The 12,453-nt window shown below is 37.1% G+C and overlaps 1 protein-coding gene across 4 annotated transcripts in view; it reads right to left on the reverse strand.

Moving 5' to 3' along the window:
* LOC114492295 (UDP-glucuronosyltransferase 2B31-like) overlaps window positions 1–12,453 on the reverse strand; it is a 48,524-nt gene that overhangs the window by 5,753 nt on the left and 30,318 nt on the right. For 3 of the 4 annotated variants that reach the window (XM_036021369.1, XM_028506490.2, XM_036021373.1), the window contains exons 3-5: window positions 6,142–6,273; window positions 4,090–4,177; window positions 3,018–3,237 (exon numbers count right to left, since the gene is read on the reverse strand). In XM_036021369.1, the coding sequence (XP_035877262.1) occupies window positions 3,018–3,237; window positions 4,090–4,177; window positions 6,142–6,273 (440 nt within the window). The remainder of the gene's footprint in view (window positions 1–3,017; window positions 3,238–4,089; window positions 4,178–6,141; window positions 6,274–12,453) is intronic. The other variant, XM_036021375.1, reaches the window with a different exon arrangement.

The following is a 12,453-nucleotide window of genomic DNA, read 5'->3' on the forward strand; positions in this document are numbered from 1 at the left end:
CACTTTTGTACTTTCCTTCTCTTCTGTCCCCCTGTTAGAGTAGGCTTCCCTGCAACACCCAAGGCTGCATTTAACTTCTGACAGAGGCCTTGGGTCAATGTCATGTCTCAGAGAAGCTTTTGCTGACCACACTAATAGCACCCAGGGCATTTCTTCTAAGGTTTTGATTTCTTTCACTTTTTGATCCATAGATCTTTAAATGGTTTATGTGATTTCAAATCCACTTGTTTATGAGTTAAGTCTTTTTTAATTCACTTGTTCATTACAAAAACTAAAGTATTTGCTTTGATGTAAGAATGAAGACATTTTTGTTGGGATGTCACTCTACATATGTTTATTCATAAGCAGAGGCTCTAGCCCCCACCTGGGGGCTTATTGATGAGAAGCTGTGGTGAAGCCACTATGGCCAGGAAACATCTAGGCTATAGATACTGAAGTTTTTAGGACTATTTGAGAGATTTGGTTTGGGCAGAGTGACTCTCCACTAACCAAAAATCTCTCCAGAGACCCTTGAGCATTCCTTCCTGTCCTGGCAACATGGATCCCTTAGACAGTGGTGATAATCCTCAAAGCAGCCCTTGAAAGAGATCAGCCAGCCTTCCAATTTGTTACCTTGCTCTCTAGAAACCTGCTGCAGCAAGAAGGGAGTTGTACTTTTGTGCTGGCAGTTGGCAATCAGTTCTTGGTTGGTCATTGATTCTTTATTAAATTTGACCTTATGCCTTCATCTCCTCTTGCTTGTAACAATAGTGTGATTAAGTAGTCATTTGTTTGAAATATAGATTATTTCATTATTTGGCTTATTAAGAGATAGTATCCTGTACTCTACTTACATGTGAAATTATAATAATTTCCACATGAGCCTGTGCTACATAGATTCCTAGAGAAGACAGAAATCAGTCTATGAGTATAACTTGCTACCACCCCAAAACAAAACACAACAAAACAAAACTCTGTATTTTGTAAAGTATACCCTACATTTCAGTATAGACATAAAAAAATGTACATATCCTCAGTGAGCCACTCAATATTTCATATTTTATAATTACTTGGTAAATTGTCATGAAGTAAATACATCAATGTGCCTACTACCTAGATACTGATATAGGATACCATAAGCTATGGAAGTTTCCCATTTTCTTGGAACTTTTAGTCACAAATTCCTTCTTCAAGTTTCTACTATAATTACCTTTAACATCAAAGATTATTTTATCTTTTTTATGTATGGGGATCATATAGTAATACTTACTAGTTTTTGTCTTGATAGCAATTACTGGTTGATTCCATTGCTGTAAAGTATTCTGTATATGATGGTAGCACATTATTGTTTTGTAATGTTAAATGGACATTTGAATTGTTAACATATATTTTAGCTATTTCTACTATTGCTGATTCAACTATTTTTGTGTATGTCTTTTGGTTTACATATTTATACATTTCTGTTGTGTATATATCTAGAAGTGAAATCGCCGAGAAGAAGGTGCATGTATGATAATGATTGCAGTATTGACTCTGAATTATTTAGAAATGTGTTGTTTAATTTTAACAATTTAGATTTTTTTTAGTTTAGGTTTTTTTTAAATTTACTTCTAGCCTGGTTGGACATATCCCCTTTACAATTTGACAAATTTCAAATATGAATCTTGGCTTTTGCTCCAGCGTGTATGTTGAATTCCTTATTTGTTTTTTGTGTTCATACTTTATGTATTCAAAATTATACATTCTCCACTGTTACATATGTGTCAAAAGGTTGTATTTTAAAATCATGTTTAAAATCTTTTATTGTATTTATTTTTTTCCCTCTTTTTATATTACAGAATCAAGATCTTTAAAAACATCCTACTATGATTAAAAACTTGTATTTTGGACATTTTTGTTTACTTTTACTTTTTTTATTTGGGGATTTATTAATAGGTGTTACCCATTAATAATCTGTATTGTTTTGAAACAACCTATTTATTATTAGAAAAATTCTATCTTTATTTTTAGTGGTACTTTGGGTCCATTGTGTCTGATAATAGCATATGTAAGTCTTTTTTATGGTCACTGTTGAAATGGATCATTTTTCTAGCTTTTTATAATCTTGTACACTTGTATTTAAACATGCCCTCTAAGTAACATATATTTAAAATCCAGTCTGGTTTATGTTTAAGTGATTTAGCCTGTTTACATTTTCTGTGACTACTGACATGTTTACATATATTGACACAAAATCTTAGATAGCAATATTATAACATAGGCAAACTTAGAAACAAGCATAATGTCCACAAACTAATAAATAGATAAGTAAAATGTGCTATATTTATATCATAGATTATTATTCAGCCCTGCAAAGCTACAACTGGGATGAAACTAAAAAACATTATGCTGTATGAAAGAAGCCAGTTTCAAAAGACCACACATTGTATGGTCCTGTTATGCTGAAATGTCTAAAAGGACTAATTTATAGAGACAGAAAGTTGATTAATGGTTACTTGTGCAAGGGGGAGGAGAGTGACTTCTAAGGCATATGACATGTCTTTTTGGGAGGATGAAAATATCCTAAATTTATATTATGGTAATAAATCCATAGGTCTGTAAATATACTACATATGGTTATGTACATAATATCCATAAATCTGTTTAAATGATTAGAAGAAAATAAGTTTTTGAGTATAAAGAGATTTATAGTCTCAGACATGTTAGGTATTGAATTGGAAGATGCTATGATTTATCTTCTAGTTCATGATTATTCCTTCTATGTATTCTATCATATTTTTTTAAGGAAGGGTCTTTGCAATTATCTATAAAACTTTATTTTACTGGAGGAGAAAACTGTTGCACTAGTTGGTACCCATTTAAAAATGGAGCTGAAATTCAACTTTGAAATAAATGAGTGGTGGAAAATAAAAGTAGACTTAAGATGTCTTAAATCATGTTAATAATCTCAAAATTAGCCTCTTAAAATGGAATGAAGCTCACATGCATCCTTGACAAGAGAACTTTTTATAAATATTATTAACAAATGAGATACTTACGAAGGGTCATTAATGACTGTCTTCAATGCATTGAGCAAATCTGCACTAGACATTGTGTTGAAGTCCAATCTGACAGCTGCTCCCTTGGCCTTCATGTGGGCAATGTTATCAGGTTGATCCGCAAACAAAGGGAGGCCCACCATTGGGATCCCGTGGTAGATGGCCTCATAGATCCCGTTGGTTCCACCATGAGTTATAAAGGCTTTGGTTTTTGGATGACCTAGAATTCAGTGAATTTAAGTAAATCATGAATTATAAATCTTGGAATAAAATGAGTGTTTGGAAATAAGGGTGTATTTAGTACCAGATTAGTATGCACTTCAGACTGTATTAAAATGTCTTTCAGAATTCAAGGAAAGAGGCCCCTACATCTTCTGGAGAGAGAGTGAAGGCTTACTTAGAAGATGGGTGTATATCTGATGACTTGAAAATGAATACAAGTTGCCAGTGGACAAGTTGGAAGAGAATAATCTGGATAAAAATTTAAAAAGTGCATAAACAAAAGTGGTGAGGCATGTTAGAACATGGTCTCTAAATACAATGGTGAAGTCACTGAGTCTGGTATGTAGGGTGTCAAGGCAGCACGTGAAGTGATGGCGGTGGCACAAGGTCAGAGGAAGAGAAGCTACACAGCATAAAGACATATGTTACTACTTCAGAAAGAGATTTTGACTTTTTTCCAAGAGCAAATGGAGAGTCACTGGTATCAAAAGATGGGCTAATGTTTTTCAAGGGCACTTTTACACCCTTAAGTGGGTTAAAGGTTTGGTGTAAGGAGAAAGTTAGGAGACAGGGTGATAACCCAGAAGTTGTAGAGGCACTCTGTGTGAGAGGAAATTGCACATGAAATTAAGGTATTTTCTTTGTGGCCATAAGGAATGTGACTGTGTAAAATAAGATGCCAACTGTTATGTCTTATTCATTTCCACTCAGGACTGTGAAAAACATATAAGGAAGTTAATTTTTATTTCTGAGGTTTTCAATAAGAAATGTTGAAAACACTTCTTTCCTAGTGAACTGTTCGTCACTCTGTATGAACTGATGCTGATTTCAGTGTTTTCCAGAGTCTCACCAAGAAGGTCATTCTGGGGGATCCATTTATACAGGCGAGTATTTGGTCCTAACGTGTCTGGTTTTTTGCCTTCATATCTCCATATAACCTGTTAGGGTAAAGAAAATCAACTTTCCATGAGTCAAATTTCAAAATTATGACATGTTAAATCTTAAACAGATTCAGAGACATCTAGTTCAACCCCTCCACCTTACAGATAAGCAAAAGAGGACAAGACGTGTTAGATAATGGGAACCAATGAATCACTGATTGAAGAGGAGTAGATATTCCTATGACATGTACTTATTTTTATATTCAGTCAGGTATGAGTGCAATCATGATTTAGGAGTTAGATAAATAAGATTATCAATGACTCATTCAAGCATATACCAAGTTTTGGGTAGTCACAATTGTAGTGCAAATCCCAGCAACTTACTAATAATCTACACACTTATATTGTTTTAACTATTTATTATATCAACTTTCATCTTCCAGATTTAATATTAACCTGTTCAATTCTCTCTGTATGATATGAAGTAGATTAGTTATAGTCACTAGTTCCATATTCTATTTTATTTGACTATTACATAATTTGAATTACAAAATAAATGTTATCAGCTATTTGTGAAAATTAAATCACTCTGATGTTAAACAATTTATTATCAATAATAAATAATTTCTGCTTTAGGGGTAAATTTAGCTTCTTTAAGGTGTCTAATTATGAATCACTATTCCCTCTATGAAAAATTCCAGGTGACAATTTTTACATGTATTTTGTGTTATCAATCTAGCTAGGATTAGAAATTCTCTTAAAATGTATAAGAGCATTTGAAAGCCCATTGGCACTTCATAAGTCATAGTATAGCTGTTGAAAAGATCAAATAGGATTATAAGGATAAATTTTATTCAACTGACGATTTACACCTCACATTGTGCTGCGATGCACAGACAGGTTTGTCTAATGTGGTTAATTCATGGTAAATGGCCAAGCAACTTCCAAGTCTAGCACCTAAATCAGGTTTAGATTTTCAAGTTTCTGAGAAAGTCTCATAAGACAGATTCTAGTTTATAAGTAGTTAACATCTATTCCTTATGTGAGTGTTAAAGTAACCTCAGTTTTCCAGCAAATTAGCATAAGTGATAGGGAGAAATGCCCATCAATTAGAAATCTAAAAGTAGTTCTCAAATACTCAGAGAGTTCAAGTGTATTTTATGTATTAGGTAATTTACTAACATATTTTATGGAGAAGGCATTTGAAGTAGTCCCAAACCAGGCTTGCTTTTGGTTGACTCTTTTTTTACAAGTATATTCCCTTGTTCCTCAAGCAGGAGAGGTTATTATTCTGATAAGTTGTTTCTGGGCCACAGTTTACTAAACACAGGGCCCCCTTGAGGGCTGCACCAACCTCCACCCTATCTTTTATGTCTCCTGCTTTAGAATTTATCATGGATCACCCCACCTAGAAGGTTTCGCTCTTGTTTTTTTACAGGCCTGTGTTTCTGTTGCTCTAAATCAATGAGGCTGGTCAGAACCTTCCTGAGCCATGGACATCCTTTCTTTGAATATCACCTTGAAGAACACTTTGAATAGCTCAGTTACAAAATTCAGAGAAAGTAAGGGAAGCCTGGATTACCTGGCAAGACTAAACTGCATGATGCCTTTCAGACTGTTATCATCCCTAGTTTATGTTACTGTTAAGATGTAACTGCTGTCTGAGAACATCTGTAGTGTACGCAGTTCCCTAGGATTCTTGCACAAAAAAGGAGCAATGGACAGGGTAGACTTTGGTGATATATGGACCTGTCTACAATGCTGTTATAATGCCAGGCTTTACCTGTACCTCTGAAATATACTTCTCTGTGGTCACCATGTTAATGCCAACATTATTGCCAAACAAAACACCCTCTGCATCACTTTAGCACCTGCCATGGGCATTTTGTTTTTAAATTGCTATCTGTGATAAATTGGAGCTATCATTGGAGTTGACCTTTCACATAGGAATTTCTGCAATCAGACACTTTACAGAGATTAATGTATTCATTATTTTTCCACTCTAAGGTACTTTGTCTAACCTTTTGAGGAATCTGGGCCAAGGCTGAGGCAATCGTATTGGCATTTTCTTCAGTCAAGTTAGTGACCATCGACCCCAGGGTAAACACCACAATACCATCTTCTCCAGAGCTCTGGGCAAACTGCTCCATTTCCTGTGAAGGAAGAAATTTTCCCATCACAAAAGAGCAACAGCAGAGTGAACACTAATGAAAGCATTGCTACAAATAACTAAAGAGAGAAAATTACTTATTGTAAGTAGTTACTAGTGTAGTGCCTGTGTTTTAAGATTGTGATAAAATACACATAATACAAAGCAAACATCTTATCTATTTATTACTCTGTGTACAGTGGAGTAGCATTTGTATTCTTGTTGTTCAACCCAGATCTGGAACTTTTTCATCTTGCATATGGGAACTGTCTTTCTTATACTGTAATTCTCCATTTTCTTCCCATCTCACCCATCCCTGACAAATGTTATTCTGCTTCCTGTTTCTGTGAATATGAGTAGTCTAGATACCTTATATAAGTGGAATATAGGATTTGTCTTCTGCGAGTGGCCTATTTCCCTCAGCAAAATGTCCTTAAGATTCAGATATGTTCCAGCATTTGTTAGAATCTCCCCCAACTTTAAGGGTTACTGGTATTCCTCTACAGATAACTCTGATCCATCAGAAAGATGAACAAGTGGGTCTTAGGGCAAATTCATCCTGAAATATCTCCGAAGGCAAAAATCACAAAACTGAGACTTCCATTCTTTGGGCACATGATGAGAAGCCAGGGTTCTTCTGAAAAGCTAATGATGCTGGGAAAACAGAAGGCAGCAGGAAAGGAGAATATGAAATGTGAGATTGATGACTCCATAAATGAAGCCATAGGCATGAGGCTACAGGAGCTGTGAGGGCTGCTCAGGATAGGATTTTGTGGACATCACTCATTCATAAGGTCATCAGGAGTAGGAGCTGACTCAAGGGCACACAACATACAGTACTCCTGTCTGTGTAAATACCATATTTTGTTTATTGATTTATCCATCAATGGACCCTTGTGTTGTTTGCACCTTTTGGTTCTTGTGAATAGTGTTGTTATGAACTTGGGTGTGGAAATATCAGGATTCTTTGGTCATTGTTTTGGATATACATCCAAACCAAGTGGCCATTGTTTTTAATTTTTTGAGGCACCTCCATTTTTTTTCAACCAGTGGCTGTTTTTAACACCTAATCCCTTAGTTCCTTTGGAAGACACAATTGATGAGTTTGAATTTTTTTGTTTCATGTATTTGCACACATGTGTGTGTGTGGCACTGGCTGGGCCACAGGAGGCTGCCAGTTGCACCCCACCTTTAGCCATGACTGCTGAAGCCCCAGACTAGAGCCTCTGAGGGCGGTTCACTCTGAATGTCCCAGCTTGATCCGAGCTGCCTACCCTGCAAGGAACTGAGCCCAGCAGGAGGGGTCAAGTGGTATTTATAAAAACAGATCTACTTAGTCTTCCATTGTGGGTGGTGCTGGCACACGAGAGGGGACAAGCTGCATGCCTTGCCCTAGCTCTGCAGCCGTGCTGCAGAGATCCAGGTGGAGCTGCACTTTGAAGTTCCCGGCTCTGAGCTGCACTCTCTGAACTCTTCTGTTCACAGAACAAAACCCAGTCAAATGGGGCCAGGGTGACTTGGAGGAACAGATCAAGGCAGCACTGTTCTGGGGTGGTGCCAGCCCTCTGGAGGGGACTGAGCTGCATGCCTCTCTCTGGCTCTCCAGCTGAACATTCAGAGACCATTAAGGGTTTCTGAGTGCATTGTGCTACACCTACCAGTTCTGAGCTGTGCCCTCTTCCCTGCTGTGGAACTGTGCTGGGCAGGATGGGCCCCATGGGTTTGGGGGATATAGATCAAGGCAGCCCTTCACTGGGGTGGGCACAGGCCCATGGGGGGGGAGGAGCTGCTCTTTTCCCTTAGTTCAACAACCATGCTGCCAGAGACCCCGACAAGGCCATCTTCTGTTGAGAGTGGAGCCTGTTTAACCTGAGGGCAGGGGGTAAGCTTCATTGGCCTTCTAAGAGTTTAGCAAACTCTTAGAAGAGTACGTCTCATGTCCCTGTGGGTGCAGCCAATAATTCTTTCTGCTTGACTCCAGTGTGTCAGGATGGTATTGCTAGTATTTTAAGGACTAGGTTAGCGCTTGCCCGCTGCCCCAGTTTGTTCTGTAAGAACAGGGGAGCCTGACCCTTGAATATGGCTCCTGACGGCGATGCAGGATGTTAACTTAGTATTGGGACCTCAGTAGTGGACCCTCTGGATTTTTCTCTGGAGGCTCACCACCCAGATCTTCTCTTTATGGCTTGCATATGCCCTAGTTTGGCTAACACTACTAGAGCCTTGGGTGAGTGCCAAAGAGTGAGCTCTTGTGTGTTGACCCTTTAGGAGAACACCTGGGATGCTAACAGATTCCGTTCTCTTTCCAGCAGACAGAGTAGAGTCCCTGCTGATTGTCACTGCCTGATACTATGCAGGCTTGTCTTCCTGACTCTGGTTCCCTGGTCTGGGGGTCCCGACATGGGATTGAGACCCCCACACTCCCTAGGGGAGACTTTTGCAGCCACCAATCAGTCTTTCCAGCTTCTCAGCTTCCCCACCTGGGTGCAGGGGCCTGCCCTCTCTGCCTCTCTGCCCTTATTACAAGTCCCTGTGTAAGCTTCTCCTAGAAATCCTTGGATATAATACTCCCATTCAGCTGTCTTTCAGGGGGTCTGTTAAAATTGATTGCTCTTTGATTTAGCTGTAAATCCTGTTTCACACAAGGCAGAAGTGTGTGTATCTTCTCTGGTTCTGCAGCCAACTTGGATCCCCACACTATGTATTTTTATTAGAGAATTTATTCCATTTACATTGATCGTAATAGGTGATAGGTGTACTTTTGCCATTTTGGTAATTGTTTTTTAGTAGCCTTTGTAGTTGTTTTTGTTTCTTTCTTCCTTTATTGATTTGTCCCTTTTGGTTTGCTGGTTTGGTTTAATTTTTTGTTTTCATTTTTGGTTTTGTAGGGGGTTCTTTTTCTTTGTTTTTTGGGGGCATGTTTTATAGATTTATGGTTTGTTGCTACCATGTGGTTCATATATATTGATCTATACCTATAGCATTCTATTGTAACCCACATGCATTTTTGTAGTGTTCCAAACATGATAGAAGAGCTATATTTTACTGCCCCCTCTGTTTTGTTTCAACATCATATTTTACATCCTTTTATTATTGTGTATTCCCTATATACTCATTGTTATTTTGCTACTATTGTGTTGAACCTTTATACTAGCTCTTCAAAAAATTATTTTATTTTATATTTAAACAACTGTTGACATTCAATATTATTTTACATTAGTTTCAGGTGTACAGTTTTGTGGTTACATAATTATATAGTTTTGTGTTTCTCCACTATTTCTAGTACCATCTACCACTGTACATAGTTATTACAATTTTATTGACTATATTTCCCATGGTTAATATTTATTACTGATTTATTTATTTATTTCTGCTTAGGTGTCTAATTCTTTTGTTGTTGTTGTTGTTGTTTTTGTTGTTCAATTACAGTTGTCCTTGTTTTTCCCCAATACTAGCTTTTTATGTTGCTGGTCTGTTGTATTTATTATATGCTTGGCTTTACCAGTGAGATTTCATTCTTCTTCCTGGTTATGGGCTTTTTACTTCTATTTAAAGAAGCCTTTCGATATTCCTTAATAAGCTGGTTTATTGGTGATGAACTTTAATTTTTGCTTGTCTCAAAAATTGTTAAATTTTCTTTGATGCTCCTTGACAAGCCTGTCTGGCAGAGTATTCTAGGTTGAATGTTCTATTCTTTTAGTACTTGAAATATATTTTGCTACAACCTTCTGGCATATAGCTTTTCTCCTTAGAAATCAGCTGATAGTTTTATGATGTTTCCCTTGTATGTAAGTAACTGTTTTTCTCTTGCTACCTTCAAGATCCTCTCTTTATCATTAGCTTCTGTCATTTTAATTATAACATAATTTAGTGAGGATATTTTTATGTTCATCTTATTTTAAACTCTGTGAACTTCTTGGACCTGGATGTCTGTTTCCTTCTCCAGGTTAAGAAAGCTTTTAGCCATTTTTTTTTCAAATAGATTTTCTGCCCCCTTCTCTCTCTGTTGTGTTTCTGGACTCCTCTAATGTGAATGGTTGTATTTTCGATGTTGTTCCAGAGGTCTCTTAAACTATTCTTGTTTTTTTTTTTTTTTAAATTCTTTCTTGTTTTTGCTCTCCTGATTTTCATATTTCTGTCTTTCAAGTGGCTACCATATTCTTCTTTATTGTTTAATCTGTTGATTCCTCTAGCATATATTTTTTTCATTTTAGTTATTGTATTCTTCAGTTCAGATGGTTGTGTTTTATATTTTGCAACTCTTTGTTAATGTTCTCACTGTAGTCTTCTATTCTTCTGTCATGTTTGATGAGTATCCTCATGACCATTATATTGAATACTTTATCAGGCAAATTACTTATCTTTGTTTCTTTAGAGGTTTTACTCTTGAGTTTTTTATACTTTCATTGGAACCATGTTTCTGTGTTTCCTCATTTGTTTTATTTTCTGTGTTTATTTTTAAGGATTAAAGAGCTACCTGTCCTAACGGAGTGGCTTTTGAAGTGGTTGCTTAAGGCACACAGGCTAGCCATAGTGAAGGCATGCATAGGCTGAGTTTCCCAGAGTGCACACCCTGGGGGCACCCTGCTAGACTGGCTGGCTGGGTTGGGAGCCACCAGGGGCATGTGGTTGCAGCAGTGATATGGCAGTTCAGCTGTCTGAGCTTAGAGTGGGTGTGGGCTGAGCAGGCTACAGCACACTATGGTGGCCTTGCACATAAACTACAGCACTTGAATTAAATTTCTGCCCATGTTATCTGTGGAAAGAGAATGTAAACAATGGCACTTGCTGGCACCTCCAATCCCGAAGAGTTTCCACAGAATCCAAAGAGTTCTCACAGTTTGTCAACCTTCTCTATGCAATCTCTCTGCTTTTGTTGTGCTGAAGCTGCTCCATCAACCCTCAGTTATTTTTCAGGAGAATTTACTTTACATTCCAGGTGTATATTCAGTGTGTTCATGCATGAATGTGAGTTCATGGTCTTTTTAGGTGACATTTTGGACCTCTCTCTCTAAATCACTCTATACATCTGGAGAATCACTTAATTCATGAGTCTGCTATTATTATCTAAAATTTCCATGAAACAGCTGTAAGATTCCAGAATTGTACTTGTATTGGTACTTATTTGAGTGACTATTTTTCTGGCTTATTTACAAATGACACCTTTTGTTCTGAAAGCATATTCAAAATGGATGATTTAGTAGAATGTGTTACATGTAACTAGCTATGAGGGGCCCTCATCATCACCTCACTGGTCCCCCAGGGATTGCCTGCCCCATGGTGGGAGAGGTACAGCTGGGCTTTCTGCAGCACAGATCTGGTCACCTTCTTGAGTAGCTCAGTTCAATGTATATGAAGTTCCTGGTAAAGTCATGTTCACCCATAGTTGTTTCAGAATTACTGTGTTCCCCAACCCTTATCAGTTTTCAAATTTTATTACCTTCTGTACTAGAGAAATTTCTAATTGTTCAATGTACTTACTACACCCTCATTCCAAATATGTAAAGAGTGAAAAATTTAAAGGATATCTGATCAAAATGTCATACTAATTTCTTCCGCCCCTCTGATCATTTGTTTTAAATTGTTGTTTCTCTCTGGAAAATAACCTAACCCTTCTAACATGAAAAGTTTAATTTTTCATTCTAATCATTATTTCATGCTTTTGTTTAAAAAATTAGTATACAACTGACATACAACATTCGGTAAGTTTAATGTTCACAGTATGTTGAGTTGATTCATTTACATATGATAGTATGATTACCACCTTAGCATTAGTGAACACCTCCATTTGGCCACATAGTTATCTTTTAGTATGTGTGGTGAGAACACTTAGTCTCTAGACTGAGAATATATCTAGTCTCTAGAAGCTTTCAATCATATAATAGAGCACTGTTGGCTATAATCACTACCTCTCCCGAATTTAATCATCTTTGAGTTGCAAGTTTGTACCCTTTGATCAACTTCTTCTCCACCTCCCATGTCCTTTTCACCACTCCATGGTAATCATCATTCTACTCTGTGTTCCTATGAGTTTGCCTTTTTAGATTCCACATGTAAGTGCATGACACATTATTTGTCTTTATCATTGTGACTTATATCACTTAGCATATTGCCTTCATGGTCATCAGTGTTGTCCCAGATGGTAGGATTCCCTTTTTCTCAGGGCTGGATAATATTCTGTTTT

The sequence above is a fragment of the Phyllostomus discolor genome, chromosome 1 (assembly GCF_004126475.2).
Source record: "Phyllostomus discolor isolate MPI-MPIP mPhyDis1 chromosome 1, mPhyDis1.pri.v3, whole genome shotgun sequence".
In the NCBI taxonomy this organism is placed as follows: domain Eukaryota; kingdom Metazoa; phylum Chordata; class Mammalia; order Chiroptera; family Phyllostomidae; genus Phyllostomus; species Phyllostomus discolor.